At 42.7% G+C, this 17,343-nt stretch overlaps 1 protein-coding gene across 5 annotated transcripts in view; it reads right to left on the bottom strand.

The window, feature by feature from the left end:
* Positions 1 to 1,305: 1,305 nt before the first annotated feature.
* FANCC (FA complementation group C) overlaps positions 1,306 to 17,343 on the bottom strand; it is a 335,897-nt gene continuing 319,859 nt past the window's right edge. For all 5 annotated transcript variants that reach the window (XM_068237424.1, XM_068237405.1, XM_068237432.1 and 2 more), the window contains 3 exons: positions 16,525 to 16,699; positions 3,342 to 3,548; positions 1,306 to 1,760 (listed from right to left, as the gene is read on the bottom strand). In XM_068237424.1, the coding sequence (XP_068093525.1) occupies positions 1,629 to 1,760; positions 3,342 to 3,548; positions 16,525 to 16,699 (514 nt within the window). In that variant the 3' untranslated portion in view covers positions 1,306 to 1,628. The remainder of the gene's footprint in view (positions 1,761 to 3,341; positions 3,549 to 16,524; positions 16,700 to 17,343) is intronic.

A 17,343-nucleotide genomic window follows, 5' to 3' on the forward strand; every position in this document is an offset into this window, starting at 1 on the left:
AATGAGGTGCTGTAGTAATGGCACAATGGTAATATAAGTGTACATGTGGTAAAGGGATTACTTCCATTTCTGTAGAGAAAAGGAAATAGTAACAGGAAAAATGGATGTCAGTTTGGAATCTCTATAACATACTGTCATCTTTCCAAGATCCTTAAAGTGTACCTGAGATGAATAATAATAATAAAAAAAATCATAGATACCTGGGGCTTCCTCCAACCCCCTTGGGCCTGATCGCCGCCTTGCCGTCCTCTTCCGCCTCCTGGATCCTTCGTTATAGCTCCCAGTAACTTAGGCCAGTTGGCACAGTGTGGGGACATTCTGCACCTGTGCAGGCACAGAACTCTCCTGGTGACAGGAGTACGATGGGGCGTGCACGTGTGGCCGGGCTTGTGAATTGGCCGTAAACCCCGACTCCCAAAGTTAGCAGGCAGGATTGCAGAGGCTGCAGGCAGGGTAGGAGGATGCCGAGGGACTAAGCAGCGTGAAGGGAGCTGGAGGAAGCCCTGGGTATGCATACAACTTTTTTTTCTTCCTCTCAGGTTCACTTTAACCACTTGCCGACTGCGCACTTATAACGCGCGTCGGCAAAGTGGCAGCTGCAGGACCAGCGACGCACATCTGCGTCGCTGGCTGCAGGCTATCCGTGAATAGCCTGCAGGCTGCCGATCGCGACTCGCAGGCTAAATGTAAACACAAGCGGAAATAATCCGCTTTGTTTACATTTGTACAACGCTGCTAACAGTAGCAGCGTTGTACCAGATCAGCGATCCCCGGCCAATCAGCGGCCGGGGATCAATGTCACATGACAGGCAGGAGCCTGTTAGAGGCTGCACAGGACAGATCCGTTCCTGTGCAGCCTCCGATCTCCGGGGAAGGGAGGGAGGAGAGGGAGAATCCTGCGGTGGAGGGGGCTTTGAGGTGCCCCCCCCCCACACAAGCCACACGCAGGCAGGAGCGATCAGACCCCCCCAGCACATCATCCCCCTAGTGGGGAAAAAAGGGGGGCGATCTGGTCGCTCTGCCTGGTGTTTGATCTGTGCTGGGGGCTGTAGAGCCCACCCAGCACAGATCAGCGAAAACAGCGCAGGTCCTTAAGGGGGGGTAAAGGCTGGGTCATCAAGTGGTTAAATATAGAGCATAAATATTTTGTTTCCTTAACTATTTTCCTTAATAACATGCTTATTTATGCTTAAAAAAGGTACACATTGAAGACATAGTAAATGCTTTAGACATATTGAGGAATGAAGAAAAGACACAAAATAAGAAATAAGAATATATTTATATAAAAAAAAAAAAATCAAAAAATCAAAGCAACACATTTCTTGCATTTTACTTGCCATTCATCCACAGGGTGACTACTTCGTAAGCAAATGCTGCTGGTGGAAGTTCCAAATCACTCATTAATATTTAAACTGGACACAAACAACTTCCTGACATCTGTATTCTAAATAAGCAATTCCCTGGAGCCATCGCTGCAAATAAATAGCTCCATTTTTGTACAGGGAAAAAGTGACACGGACAAAACAGTTTGCCAAGAAACCGCAGATTTCCATTGGCCAAGAGGAAAGCAGGCAACTGTATACACTGTTGTTTCAAGACACATTAGGCCCTGTTTTCCTTAATGCCTATTAGAAGTCATGAAGCAGCCTGCGCGCTATCGTGATTATCTTTTGACTTTCCATTCCAGGAATATCAAGTCTGCATAAAGTCCGAGCCAGTACGTCAGAAACTTCACTGGCAGCTTCCTGTGTCTGAGTCATCTGAGAGAGAGGAAACAAGCAACATTATCCTCAAATGCCTTTCAATATTCCGCAAACAAATATGCAGTACATTTTTCAAATGCTAATAAGTCAAACAATGGACACAAAACAAACAGCTTTCATGTTTCCGATTATTCTCCTCAATGTAAGATTTGGCTCCTCACAATGTGTTCAGTCTCTGACCTTCAGTTTGGGTCTTGCCATATTCAAAATTCAAAGGCTGTGCAACCAAACAAGGATATAAATACAGAAAAAAAGGAAACCATTTTTAAAGAATGCATTCTCATTACAGCCTTGTACAGCATACTTACTGAAGACTATTGGCAGCATTCAGTAATGCATTTAAAGTTGTCTTTGGTAATTGCTCCTCCTCCCTTCCACCTTGCAGAGTAGCATAGGGAGCAGTGTAATATTTACCTGTTCCATGCTTCATCAGGTTTCGTCTTCTTCCCAGCAGTCACACACTGTATGAGGCCATCCTCCGGCTCCTGATGCATGTCACGTGACCGGGAGCCTTGTATGCAGCATAGAGGAGAAATAGCAGATCAAGAGAACCGCACGCCTCTACGGGGTGGATGCTGGTGCAATGATCCTTAGGCTATAGCAAATCCATAATTCAAGTGGAAGAGCCCATCACTGCCATTTCCTCCAACCCTCCACACCGTGTACCACGCCGCTCTTACTCAGCCAACGAGTACACATGGTGAGGAGCGGCCAGGGGCGGCTTCACTGGTACGTGAGGTGAGAGGTGGCACATGAGTGATATACACCATCACCAATACGTTTAAATGAATGGCATTAACTTTTATTTGATTCCTTTGTAGCGTTCCTGCCCGGGATGGGCGGAGCCCAACATTGATTATTGTGGCTCTGTACAATTAACAAGCTGACACATCATTGCATTTCAGCGGTTCTGGAGGTGTGGCTAGTTTACAGGGACAACAAATAATAATTTGCATATTCAGCAGTGATGCATCGTGGGATACATCATATGTTCACACCAACCTGAATAATCGCAAATACCTTAACATTTTGCTTAACATTTTAGTAAGAGGGCTTTTTAGTCCTTTATAGTCCCTTACACACACCAATGAGTTCTGGTTCACCGTGAGCTTGCTGGGTAGTCTGTAATTGTTTGGGTATGTGATTGTAATTTTTGAGGCTACAGGTACAGCTTTCACAAAGTTTGTGTATATGCTTGTCTGCCCCATGCCTTGGCAAAGGGGACCGGACTGGCCCCGAAACAATCATCGGTTACACAGTCAGACATATTACATTGGCATGTCTGATCGATACACGCCTCCAATTTTGGCCTGAAATTTGTTGCATTGTCGACAGGGCATAATATCGGTGGTACTGACATACTTCCTGCGCAGACTCCAAAGATTGGTGTTTTTTATGCTTTTTTTTCATTAAAAAAAAGTTTAAAACATAAAGGAGCAATGACAAAGATGTTGAAGGTGAGGACCCATATTGATTCTCCATATTGATTTAGCTAGGGTATTATTACACTTTAGGAATAAGAACATTCCAACAGTGTGTATTGTTTAAAAATTATATGGATTAAGTTGGAATACTTACACTGAAGATACACTCATGTATGATGTCATGGCATTCAGGAGAATGCAGGAGGAAAGTCACACAAAGATGCCTGATCAGCTGCAGAGTGCATGGATGCCAATCATTTCCTCCATCATCCAAATGTAGTGTCGCTTGCAAAGATGCTTGGCAAACCTTTGCATCCCTGAAGAGTGATATCAAACTTTCATAAGCTGATTTTGCATTCACCTACAAGTTAAAATGTTGGGACAATTAAGAATACATCAGATATGAGGACGGTAAAACATAGTCTCTTGAAAACATTTCTATGACTGCTATTTTGTCAGACTTCACAAAAAAAAAAAATAATAATAATAATGCAAAAAGCATAAAATCAATCAGGAAATTCATCAAAGTGATTGTCAATAGAAAAAGCAGTGGCAGTTAAAATCTTCCATATGATATTGCTTCTAATGATGCTGGACTCCAGATCCGCAGACATTTTCAGTTGTGTAACCGCCTTGCTCTAAATTAGGGGTTGGTGACAGCTGAAATCCATATTAGGAAGTCAGCAGACCATTCACTTTCAGAAAGACGGGCCACTCCATACACTGGTGCACTTAACATGAAAAGAGAACTCTCAAGCTTTAGGAACATGAAAAGCCCTGAATTCTCTGCTTTCTATGATTAAGCAATTTGGGGCATTCTGCCAAGTGCTTAATCATTAATTGGGAAAACAGAAAACGTATAGAATAATGTCTCTCTGTCCTTGTACTGCTAAGAAACGCATTAGCCATGCAGGGCAAGCGCAAGCTCCTTTACCATCATTTAACAGGATTTGTAAATGATCGGTGGTAAGCATAGGATAAGAAGAGATTGCTAGAATGAAAATCCCACAATCTGATATTTAGAACTACAAGTTGTTAATCTTATGGAAACCAGACTGTTGTTTCAGGTCTTTAAGCACATGTGATACGCAGATATAGTCAAACAGTCAATGAAAGATTGCCACTCTTGTCAGTCAACACAGGAAAGATATAGACTTTAAATTACACCAGAACAATCTTAAGAGATCAGTTTTTAGTTTTAGAATTGATTCTATACAGCTTTGTCACTTGGCTCCTGGCCGAGCAGCCTATTCTGTTCTACAAAGAGGATAGGGACCAGGATGAGCAAGTGGTACACGACACTACAGGAAGCTCCTAGGTACACTCTAATTTGGGCACGATCACGGCCATGAAGACTGGTCACCACCATAGGCGCCCATGTTATAATCTAGAATTAGTGACAGCGATATCTTGTAGTAACGGCTCAGAGCATCATAATGCCTACTGTATTTTTTGGATTATAAGACGTTCCTGACCATAAGACGCACCAAGGTTTAGAGGACAAAAAAAACGGGGAGAAAATATATATATACTAAACCTGGTGCATCCATGTTGAAGGGGCATCTTGTGGATTGTGCCCCCTTTGTATCCTTCTCTGCATGGGCACAGTACAGGGAGTCCCCGATATTTTGGCAGGTAGGAGATTTATATTGGCAGGCGTTCACAAGTCAGGAACTCCCTGCATTTGGACTATAGGACGCAGTAACTTTTTCCACCACTTTTGGGGGAGAAAAAGTGAGTCTTATAGTCCAAGAAATACAGTATTTTATGCACTACAGGGTTCTGCTATGATGGAGCAGAACTCTGTAGTGGATACAATAGCAGTGGGAAAACAGCAGTAGAGCATCATAATATATCCACTCTACAGTGGAGGGGATAACGATAGTGCTACAGTTAGGTATAAGTAGGGGGATGTTAGTGTGAGAATAGATTCAGGGAAGGTTAGTTCGAGACCAGATGCAGGGAAGGTTAGTGTGAGACTAGATATAGGGAAGGTTAGTGTGAGAATAGATGCAGGGGAAGGTTAGTGTGAGAATAGATATAGGGAAGGTTAATGTGAGAATAGATGCAGGGGAAGGTTAGTGTGAGAATAGATAGATGCAGGGAAGGTTAGTGTGAGAATAGATGCAGGGGAAGGTTAGTATGAGAATAGATGCAGGGAAGGTTAGTGTGAGAATAGATGCAGGGAAGGTTAGTGTGAGAATAGATGCAGGGAAGGTTAGTGTGAGAATAGATGCAGTGAAGGTAAGTATGAGACTAGATATAGGGAAGGTTAGTATGAGAATAGATGCAGGGAAGGTTAGTGTGAGAATAGATGCAGTGAAGGTTAGTGTGAGAATAGATGCATGGAAGGTTAGTGTGAGAATAGATGCAGGGAAGGTTAGTGTGAGAATAGATGCAGGGAAGGTTAGTGTGAGAATAGATGCAGGGAAGGTTAGTGTGAGAATAGATGCAGGGAAGGTTAGTGTGAGAATAGATATAGGGAAGGTTAGTGTGAGAATAGATGCAGGGAAGGTTAGTGTGAGAATAGATGCAGGGAAGGTTAGTGTGAGAATAGATGCAGTGAAGGTAAGTATGAGACTAGATATAGGGAAGGTTAGTATGAGAATAGATGCAGGGAAGGTTAGTGTGAGAATAGATGCAGTGAAGGTAAGTATGAGACTAGATATAGGGAAGGTTAGTGTGAGAATAGATGCAGGGAAGGTTAGTGTGAGAATAGATGCAGGGAAGGTTAGTGTGAGAATAGATGCAGGGAAGGTTAGTGTGAGAATAGATGCAGGGAAGGTTAGTGTGAGAATAGATGCAGGGAAGGTTAGTGTGAGAATAGATATAGGGAAGGTTAGTGTGAGAATAGATGCAGGGAAGGTTAGTGTGAGAATAGATGCAGGGAAGGTTAGTGTGAGAATAGATGCAGGGAAGGTTAGTGTGAGAATAGATAGATGCAGGGAAGGTTAGTGTGAGAATAGATAGATGCAGGGAAGGTTAGTGTGAGAATAGATGCAGGGAAGGTTAGTGTGAGAATAGATGCAGGGAAGGTTAGTGTGAGAACAGATGTAGGGAAGGTTAGTGTGAGAGCAGATGCAGGGAAGGTTAGTGTGAGAGCAGATGCAGGGAAGGTTAGTGTGAGAATAGATGCAGGGAAGGTTAGTGTGAGAACAGATGTAGGGAAGGTTAGTGTGAGAATAGATGCAGGGAAGGTTAGTGTGAGAGCAGATGCAGGGAAGGTTAGTGTGAGAATAGATGCAGGGGAAGGTTAGTGTGAGAATATATGCAGGGAAGGTTAGTGTGAGAATAGATGCAGGGAAGGGTAGTGTGAGAATAGATGCAGTGAAGGTAAGTATGAGACTAGATATAGGGAAGGTTAGTGTGAGAATAGATGCAGGGAAGGTTAGTGTGAGAATAGATTCAGGGAAGGTTAGTTCGAGACCAGATGCAGGGAAGGTTAGTGTGAGAATAGATGCAGTGAAGGTAAGTATGAGACTAGATATAGGGAAGGTTAGTATGAGAATAGATGCAGGGAAGGTTAGTGTGAGAATAGATGCAGTGAAGGTAAGTATGAGACTAGATATAGGGAAGGTTAGTGTGAGAATAGATGCAGGGAAGGTTAGTGTGAGAATAGATTCAGGGAAGGTTAGTTCGAGACCAGATGCAGGGAAGGTTAGTGTGAGAATAGATGCAGTGAAGGTAAGTGTGAGAATAGATGCAGGGAAGGTTAGTGTGAGAATAGATGCAGGGAAGGTTAGTGTGAGAATAGATGCAGGGAAGGTTAGTGTGAGAATAGATGCAGGGAAGGTTAGTGTGAGAATAGATATAGGGAAGGTTAGTGTGAGAATAGATGCAGGGAAGGTTAGTGTGAGAATAGATGCAGTGAAGGTAAGTATGAGACTAGATATAGGGAAGGTTAGTATGAGAATAGATGCAGGGAAGGTTAGTGTGAGAATAGATGCAGGGAAGGTTAGTGTGAGAATAGATGCAGGGAAGGTTAGTGTGAGAATAGATGCAGGGAAGGTTAGTGTGAGAATAGATGCAGGGAAGGTTAGTGTGAGAATAGATGCAGGGAAGGTTAGTGTGAGAATAGATGCAGGGAAGGTTAGTGTGAGAATAGATATAGGGAAGGTTAGTGTGAGAATAGATGCAGGGAAGGTTAGTGTGAGAATAGATGCAGGGAAGGTTAGTGTGAGAATAGATGCAGGGAAGGTTAGTGTGAGAATAGATAGATGCAGGGAAGGTTAGTGTGAGAATAGATAGATGCAGGGAAGGTTAGTGTGAGAATAGATGCAGGGAAGGTTAGTGTGAGAATAGATGCAGGGAAGGTTAGTGTGAGAACAGATGTAGGGAAGGTTAGTGTGAGAGCAGATGCAGGGAAGGTTAGTGTGAGAGCAGATGCAGGGAAGGTTAGTGTGAGAATAGATGCAGGGAAGGTTAGTGTGAGAACAGATGTAGGGAAGGTTAGTGTGAGAATAGATGCAGGGAAGGTTAGTGTGAGAGCAGATGCAGGGAAGGTTAGTGTGAGAATAGATGCAGGGGAAGGTTAGTGTGAGAATATATGCAGGGAAGGTTAGTGTGAGAATAGATGCAGGGAAGGGTAGTGTGAGAATAGATGCAGTGAAGGTAAGTATGAGACTAGATATAGGGAAGGTTAGTGTGAGAATAGATGCAGGGAAGGTTAGTGTGAGAATAGATTCAGGGAAGGTTAGTTCGAGACCAGATGCAGGGAAGGTTAGTGTGAGAATAGATGCAGGGAAGGGTAGTGTGAGAATAGATGCAGTGAAGGTTAGTGTGAGAATAGATGCAGTGAAGGTAAGTATGAGACTAGATATAGGGAAGGTTAGTGTGAGAATAGATGCAGGGAAGGTTAGTGTGAGAATAGATGCAGGGAAGGTTAGTGTGAGAATAGATGCAGGGAAGGTTAGTGTGAGAATAGATGCAGGGAAGGTTAGTGTGAGAATAGATGCAGGGAAGGTTAGTGTGAGAATAGATATAGGGAAGGTTAGTGTGAGAATAGATGCAGGGAAGGTTAGTGTGAGAATAGATGCAGGGAAGGTTAGTGTGAGAATAGATGCAGGGAAGGTTAGTGTGAGAATAGATAGATGCAGGGAAGGTTAGTGTGAGAATAGATAGATGCAGGGAAGGTTAGTGTGAGAATAGATGCAGGGAAGGTTAGTGTGAGAATAGATGCAGGGAAGGTTAGTGTGAGAACAGATGTAGGGAAGGTTAGTGTGAGAGCAGATGCAGGGAAGGTTAGTGTGAGAGCAGATGCAGGGAAGGTTAGTGTGAGAATAGATGCAGGGAAGGTTAGTGTGAGAACAGATGTAGGGAAGGTTAGTGTGAGAATAGATGCAGGGAAGGTTAGTGTGAGAGCAGATGCAGGGAAGGTTAGTGTGAGAATAGATGCAGGGGAAGGTTAGTGTGAGAATATATGCAGGGAAGGTTAGTGTGAGAATAGATGCAGGGAAGGGTAGTGTGAGAATAGATGCAGTGAAGGTAAGTATGAGACTAGATATAGGGAAGGTTAGTGTGAGAATAGATGCAGGGAAGGTTAGTGTGAGAATAGATTCAGGGAAGGTTAGTTCGAGACCAGATGCAGGGAAGGTTAGTGTGAGAATAGATGCAGTGAAGGTAAGTATGAGACTAGATATAGGGAAGGTTAGTATGAGAATAGATGCAGGGAAGGTTAGTGTGAGAATAGATGCAGTGAAGGTAAGTATGAGACTAGATATAGGGAAGGTTAGTGTGAGAATAGATGCAGGGAAGGTTAGTGTGAGAATAGATTCAGGGAAGGTTAGTTCGAGACCAGATGCAGGGAAGGTTAGTGTGAGAATAGATGCAGTGAAGGTAAGTGTGAGAATAGATGCAGGGAAGGTTAGTGTGAGAATAGATGCAGGGAAGGTTAGTGTGAGAATAGATGCAGGGAAGGTTAGTGTGAGAATAGATGCAGGGAAGGTTAGTGTGAGAATAGATATAGGGAAGGTTAGTGTGAGAATAGATGCAGGGAAGGTTAGTGTGAGAATAGATGCAGTGAAGGTAAGTATGAGACTAGATATAGGGAAGGTTAGTATGAGAATAGATGCAGGGAAGGTTAGTGTGAGAATAGATGCAGGGAAGGTTAGTGTGAGAATAGATGCAGGGAAGGTTAGTGTGAGAATAGATGCAGGGAAGGTTAGTGTGAGAATAGATGCAGGGAAGGTTAGTGTGAGAATAGATGCAGGGAAGGTTAGTGTGAGAATAGATGCAGGGAAGGTTAGTGTGAGAATAGATATAGGGAAGGTTAGTGTGAGAATAGATGCAGGGAAGGTTAGTGTGAGAATAGATGCAGGGAAGGTTAGTGTGAGAATAGATGCAGGGAAGGTTAGTGTGAGAATAGATAGATGCAGGGAAGGTTAGTGTGAGAATAGATAGATGCAGGGAAGGTTAGTGTGAGAATAGATGCAGGGAAGGTTAGTGTGAGAATAGATGCAGGGAAGGTTAGTGTGAGAACAGATGTAGGGAAGGTTAGTGTGAGAGCAGATGCAGGGAAGGTTAGTGTGAGAGCAGATGCAGGGAAGGTTAGTGTGAGAATAGATGCAGGGAAGGTTAGTGTGAGAACAGATGTAGGGAAGGTTAGTGTGAGAATAGATGCAGGGAAGGTTAGTGTGAGAGCAGATGCAGGGAAGGTTAGTGTGAGAATAGATGCAGGGGAAGGTTAGTGTGAGAATATATGCAGGGAAGGTTAGTGTGAGAATAGATGCAGGGAAGGGTAGTGTGAGAATAGATGCAGTGAAGGTAAGTATGAGACTAGATATAGGGAAGGTTAGTGTGAGAATAGATGCAGGGAAGGTTAGTGTGAGAATAGATTCAGGGAAGGTTAGTTCGAGACCAGATGCAGGGAAGGTTAGTGTGAGAATAGATGCAGTGAAGGTAAGTATGAGACTAGATATAGGGAAGGTTAGTATGAGAATAGATGCAGGGAAGGTTAGTGTGAGAATAGATGCAGTGAAGGTAAGTATGAGACTAGATATAGGGAAGGTTAGTGTGAGAATAGATGCAGGGAAGGTTAGTGTGAGAATAGATTCAGGGAAGGTTAGTTCGAGACCAGATGCAGGGAAGGTTAGTGTGAGAATAGATGCAGTGAAGGTAAGTGTGAGAATAGATGCAGGGAAGGTTAGTGTGAGAATAGATGCAGGGAAGGTTAGTGTGAGAATAGATGCAGGGAAGGTTAGTGTGAGAATAGATGCAGGGAAGGTTAGTGTGAGAATAGATATAGGGAAGGTTAGTGTGAGAATAGATGCAGGGAAGGTTAGTGTGAGAATAGATGCAGGGAAGGTTAGTGTGAGAACAGATGTAGGGAAGGTTAGTGTGAGAATAGATGCAGGGAAGGTTAGTGTGAGAGCAGATGCAGGGAAGGTTAGTGTGAGAATAGATGCAGGGGAAGGTTAGTGTGAGAATATATGCAGGGAAGGTTAGTGTGAGAATAGATGCAGTGAAGGTAAGTATGAGACTAGATATAGGGAAGGTTAGTGTGAGAATAGATGCAGGGAAGGTTAGTGTGAGAATAGATAGATGCAGGGAAGGTTAGAGTGAGAATAGATGCAGGGAAGGTTAGTGTGAGAATAGATGCAGGGAAGGTTAGTGTGAGAATAGATGTAGGGAAGGTTAGTGTGAGAATAGATGCAGGGAAGGTTAGTGTGAGAATAGATGCAGGGAAGGTTAGTGTGAGAATAGATATAGGGAAGGTTAGTGTGAGAATAGATGCAGGGAAGGTTAGTGTGAGAATAGATAGATGCAGGGAAGGTTAGAGTGAGAATAGATGCAGGGAAGGTTAGTGTGAGAATAGATGCAGGGAAGGTTAGTGTGAGAACAGATGTAGGGAAGGTTAGTGTGAGAATAGATGCAGGGAAGGTTAGTGTGAGAATAGATGCAGGGAAGGTTAGTGTGAGAATAGATGCAGGGAAGGTTAGTGTGAGAATAGATGCAGGGAAGGTTAGTGTGAGAATAGATGCAGGGAAGGTTAGTGTGAGAACAGATGTAGGGAAGGTTAGTGTGAGAATAGATGCAGGGAAGGTTAGTGTGAGAGCAGATGCAGGGAAGGTTAGTGTGAGAATAGATGCAGGGGAAGGTTAGTGTGAGAATATATGCAGGGAAGGTTAGTGTGAGAATAGATGCAGTGAAGGTAAGTATGAGACTAGATATAGGGAAGGTTAGTGTGAGAATAGATGCAGGGAAGGTTAGTGTGAGAATAGATAGATGCAGGGAAGGTTAGAGTGAGAATAGATGCAGGGAAGGTTAGTGTGAGAATAGATGCAGGGAAGGTTAGTGTGAGAATAGATGTAGGGAAGGTTAGTGTGAGAATAGATGCAGGGAAGGTTAGTGTGAGAATAGATGCAGGGAAGGTTAGTGTGAGAACAGATGTAGGGAAGGTTAGTGTGAGAATAGATGCAGGGAAGGTTAGTGTGAGAGCAGATGCAGGGAAGGTTAGTGTGAGAATAGATGCAGGGGAAGGTTATTGTGAGAATATATGCAGGGAAGGTTAGTGTGAGAATAGATGCAGTGAAGGTAAGTATGAGACTAGATATAGGGAAGGTTAGTGTGAGAATAGATGCAGGGAAGGTTAGTGTGAGAATAGATTCAGGGAAGGTTAGTTCGAGACCAGATGCAGGGAAGGTTAGTGTGAGAATAGATGCAGTGAAGGTAAGTGTGAGAATAGATGCAGGGAAGGTTAGTGTGAGAATAGATGCAGGGAAGGTTAGTGTGAGAATAGATGCAGGGAAGGTTAGTGTGAGAATAGATGCAGGGAAGGTTAGTGTGAGAATAGATGCAGGGAAGGTTAGTGTGAGAATAGATATAGGGAAGGTTAGTGTGAGAATAGATGCAGGGAAGGTTAGTGTGAGAATAGATGCAGGGAAGGTTAGTGTGAGAATAGATGCAGGGAAGGTTAGTGTGAGAACAGATGTAGGGAAGGTTAGTGTGAGAAAAGATGCAGGGAAGGTTAGTGTGAGAGCAGATGCAGGGAAGGTTAGTGTGAGAATAGATGCAGGGGAAGGTTAGTGTGAGAATATATGCAGGGAAGGTTAGTGTGAGAATAGATGCAGTGAAGGTAAGTATGAGACTAGATATAGGGAAGGTTAGTGTGAGAATAGATGCAGGGAAGGTTAGTGTGAGAACAGATGTAGGGAAGGTTAGTGTGAGAATAGATGCAGGGAAGGTTAGTGTGAGAGCAGATGCAGGGAAGGTTAGTGTGAGAATAGATGCAGGGGAAGGTTAGTGTGAGAATATATGCAGGGAAGGTTAGTGTGAGAATAGATGCAGTGAAGGTAAGTATGAGACTAGATATAGGGAAGGTTAGTGTGAGAATAGATGCAGGGAAGGTTAGTGTGAGAATAGATAGATGCAGGGAAGGTTAGAGTGAGAATAGATGCAGGGAAGGTTAGTGTGAGAATAGATGCAGGGAAGGTTAGTGTGAGAATAGATGTAGGGAAGGTTAGTGTGAGAATAGATGCAGGGAAGGTTAGTGTGAGAATAGATGCAGGGAAGGTTAGTGTGAGAACAGATGTAGGGAAGGTTAGTGTGAGAAAAGATGCAGGGAAGGTTAGTGTGAGAGCAGATGCAGGGAAGGTTAGTGTGAGAATAGATGCAGGGGAAGGTTAGTGTGAGAATATATGCAGGGAAGGTTAGTGTGAGAATAGATGCAGTGAAGGTAAGTATGAGACTAGATATAGGGAAGGTTAGTGTGAGAATAGATGCAGGGAAGGTTAGTGTGAGAATAGATGCAGGGAAGGTTAGTGTGAGAATAAATGCAGGGAAGGTTAGTGTGAGAATAGATGCAGGGAAGGTTAGTGTGAGAATAGATATAGGGAAGGTTAGTGTGAGAATAGATGCAGGGAAGGTTAGTGTGAGAATAGATGCAGGGAAGGTTAGTGTAAGAATAGATGCAGGGAAGGTTAGTGTGAGAATAGATGCAGGGAAGGTTAGAGTGAGAATAGATGCAGGGAAGGTTAGTGTGAGAATAGATGCAGGGAAGGTTAGTGTGAGAACAGATGTAGGGAAGGTTAGTGTGAGAGCAGATGCAGGGAAGGTTAGTGTGAGAATAGATGCAGGGAAGGTTAGTGTGAGAACAGATGTAGGGAAGGTTAGTGTGAGAATAGATGCAGGGAAGGTTAGTGTGAGAGCAGATGCAGGGAAGGTTAGTGTGAGAATAGATGCAGGGGAAGGTTAGTGTGAGAATATATGCAGGGAAGGTTAGTGTGAGAATAGATGCAGGGAAGGGTAGTGTGAGAATAGATGCAGTGAAGGTAAGTATGAGACTAGATATAGGGAAGGTTAGTGTGAGAATAGATGCAGGGAAGGTTAGTGTGAGAATAGATGCAGGGAAGGTTAGTGTGAGAATAAATACAGGGAAGGTTAGTGTGAGAATAGATGCAGGGAAGGTTAGTGTGAGAATAGATATAGGGAAGGTTAGTGTGAGAATAGATGCAGGGAAGGTTAGTGTGAGAATAGATGCAGGGAAGGTTAGTGTGAGACTAGATATAGGGAAGGTTAGTGTGAGAATAGATGCATGGAAGGTTAGTGTGAGAATAGATGCAGGGAAGGTTAGTGTGAGAATAGATGCATGGAAGGTTAGTGTGAGAATAGATGCACGGAAGGTTAGTGTGAGAATAGATGCAGGGAAGGTTAGTGTGAGAATAGATGCAGGGAAGGTTAGTGTGAGAATAGATGCAGGGAAGGTTAGTGTGAGAATAGATGCAGGGAAGGTTAGTGTGAGAATAGATGCAGGGAAGGTTAGTGTGAGAATAGATGCAGGGAAGGTTAGTGTGAGAATAGATGCAGGGAAGGTTAGTGTGAGAATAGATGCAGGGGAAGGTTAGTGTGAGAATAGATGCAGGGAAGGTTAGTGTGAGAGCAGATGCAGTGAAGGTAAGTATGAGACTAGATATAGGGAAGGTTAGTGTGAGAATAGATGCAGGGAAGGTTAGTGTGAGAATAGATGCATGGAAGGTTAGTGTGAGAATAGATGCAGGGAAGGTTAGTGTGAGAATAGGTGTAGGGAAGGTTAGTGTGAGAATAGATGCAGGGAAGGTTAGTGTGAGAATAGATGTAGGGAAGGTTAGTTACAGGATATTTCTGTCACTGATGTCAGCTTTAAACTGTTATGGAATAAATGCTTGGAGTGCAGAAGGCAGAGCTCTCTCCTCTCTTGTAGCTTGTTATCTACTTCTACAATCTTCATCTGCGTGTGGATAGTAGAATATATTCTTTACTGATGCATTTAGTAAATATAGCCATTGCTGATCTATGTATTTTACTCTATAATACACTTTTAGTACATTGTTTTAGAAACTTATAGTACATTATTATAGGAGTTATTAGTATTACGTAAAACAGTAGCTGTCAACAGGAAACTGATCATACTCTGGAAAATCAGTCATAGTTAATGTTCCTTCAAAATCTGTTCCTATTATGGATTAGGGGTGACTAGGTGTAAACACATTCAAAGACTCAGTTAAACAAAGGCTATATGAATACAGTTATTTATTCCCTACATAAATGCAGCTTTTATTTCATTTGCGGTCATCTGCAAAAATGCAAATCAAGTGGTTTCCCAAATACTTACTGAAAATTAAGAGACATCTTCCTGGGTGGTCAGAGGGTTTCACAGACTGGAATACATTCAGTGTAGCAATGAGCATAACTGCATGCATCATTACTGTAGTCTCTCTTACACACACAAGTTTGCCAGCCACAAATGCCTATATATTTTGGAATGGTGAATATTCAGGAAAAGCTTCCTTGTCCTATGAAACCTTAAGTCAATAATAAAAAAAAACAGCCTCCAAAAGCTCGCAGGCCAATACTTCACAGCCTGAAGAACACAAAGTCCAGTAAGTCAGAAAACTAGATACCATTACATATATAAATGATGAAATATGTAGTCATCCAAGATCAATTATCAGAGCCACAAGATATCTAAAAAATTGGCTTAAAGTGAACCTAAAGTCAGTAAAAAAAAACGAGATTAACTCACCTGGGGCTTCCCTCAGCCCCCTGCAGACGATCGGTGCCCTCGCAGCTCCGCTCCGATGTCCCAGGACCCGCCGGCGAGCACTTCCGGTTTGGCCGTCACCGGCCGACAGGCATGGGAACGCGAGTGATTGTTCGCGTTCCCAGCCTGTATATCGCCCCCTATGCTGCTATTGCGGCCAGGAGGTCGCAATAGCAGCATAGGGGGGCGATATACAGGCTGGGAACGCGAACAATCACTCGCGTTCCCATGCCTGTCGGCCGGTGACGGCCAAACCGGAAGTGCTCGCCGGCGGGTCCTGGGACATCGGAGCGGAGCTGCGAGGGCACCGATCGTCTGCAGGGGGCTGAGGGAAGCCCCAGGTGAGTTAATCTCGTTTTTTTTTTACTGACTTTAGGTTCACTTTAAGCATGACTGGCAAAAAGCTGTGAATAAAGTAATTTTACATTTTCTACTTAATTTTTAGAAATTAAGTGGTAGTTTGTAGGATAAAGAATATTCCATTTCTAAACTTAACATGACACTCTGAAGTGCATCACATATTGTGAAACTGATGGTAAGGCTGCTTATTAAAGCAGCAGGGACACTCATAGTATTCCAGGAAAAAAACACATATATAAGTAGATAAGTACTTGTTCTACTTACATAACAGATGTATTGTCCATGTCTTTATTTCAGTGAATTTCATATAGTAAATATAGCGAAAACTGTTCCTGGCATTTTCCATTTTTGTTTCTACTGACTGAACCCAATCGTGATGTCATTTCCTCCCTTACTTTTTTCCTCCTAGAAACTGCACTGTCATATCTAGCTTGCTTTGAAAACACATGTGAGCACAGCATATATCAGATTTCAGCAGCTCACTGAACTTCCCTCAGCCAATCAGTGAGGAGCAGGAATGTGGGAGGGGAGATGGCAAGCTTCCTTCTGTCAGCAATGTACCAAGTAGAGCCAGGCTGACTGAGATAAGATGTATTACACAGCAGAAACATTTCTGATTAGATTGGAGTGCTTGCAATGCTGGGTTGGGTAAATGGAATTAGATTTTGTGGCTGACACAGTGTGCATAAACCACACAAACCACGCAAATCATGAATAGTCATTTCAGGTGAAAGTACAGGCTTTAAGGCAGTGCTCAATAAAGAGTTTGCTAAGCTTTGCAACACAGAATCATAATTCTTACCAGTATTATCAAAGAAATAAAAGAAGAAAAGGTCAGTATCATGTAGAGATTTGTGTGTGCTCTGTAGCGTTTCAATGAAATGTAGCAGAGTGTACAATACATATTTTTACATATTTTCCAGCAGTAGATTCACTCACAGTGTCACAATGCACAACCCACCATTGTTCTAGTCCTGCTTTGGTTCTCATTGCATGGATTGTAGTAAAATGCCAAAAGCCACAGCAGGTCGTCTGAAGTTTCAGGGTCTGACGTCAATAGCTTCTCTGCTGCAATGTCTACCCAGTATCCAAAGTGGATAAGTAGAAACCAGGATTCAAAGACACTCTCAGGACTCCTATGAGAGAAAAGATTACACATGTAGAGTGTTAAGAGAAAAATTGAAGATATAGAAATCAGTTATTTTGCATATCAACCATTATAAATATTAATATTCTCAGGTGAGGAAAATATTATTTATAAAAATGATTTATAAAAATAACAAAAACAGGGCTACAAAAGAAACTTCGAAATCGAAATCTTAATTGGTTATTATTATTTAGTATTTATATAGGGCTGACATCTTTCCCAGCGCTGTACAGAGTATATATTGTCTTGTCAATAACTGTCCCTCAGGGAAGATCACAATCTAATCTCTACTAGGGATGATCACAGATATGCAAATTCTTCCTAGTTGATGCAAATGTTTATGCAAATGTATGCAGCTTCAAAATGGGCAAATCAATTTAAACCTGGATTTAAATTGATTGGTCCATTTTCAAACTACATACATTTGCAAAAAAATTTGCATAGTTTCAGAATAATTGATCATCCCATATCATTGACCTATGTTCATGTATGTAACATGTAGTGTACAGTATGTATCATAATCTAAGGCCAATTTTTGGGGGGGAAGTCAATTAACCACTTCACCACTGAGGAGTTTTTCCACTTATGGACCAGAGCAATTTTCACCTTTCAGCGCTCCTTCCATTCATTTGC

Source organism: Hyperolius riggenbachi, chromosome 1, assembly GCF_040937935.1.
Source record: "Hyperolius riggenbachi isolate aHypRig1 chromosome 1, aHypRig1.pri, whole genome shotgun sequence".
Taxonomy (NCBI): domain Eukaryota; kingdom Metazoa; phylum Chordata; class Amphibia; order Anura; family Hyperoliidae; genus Hyperolius; species Hyperolius riggenbachi.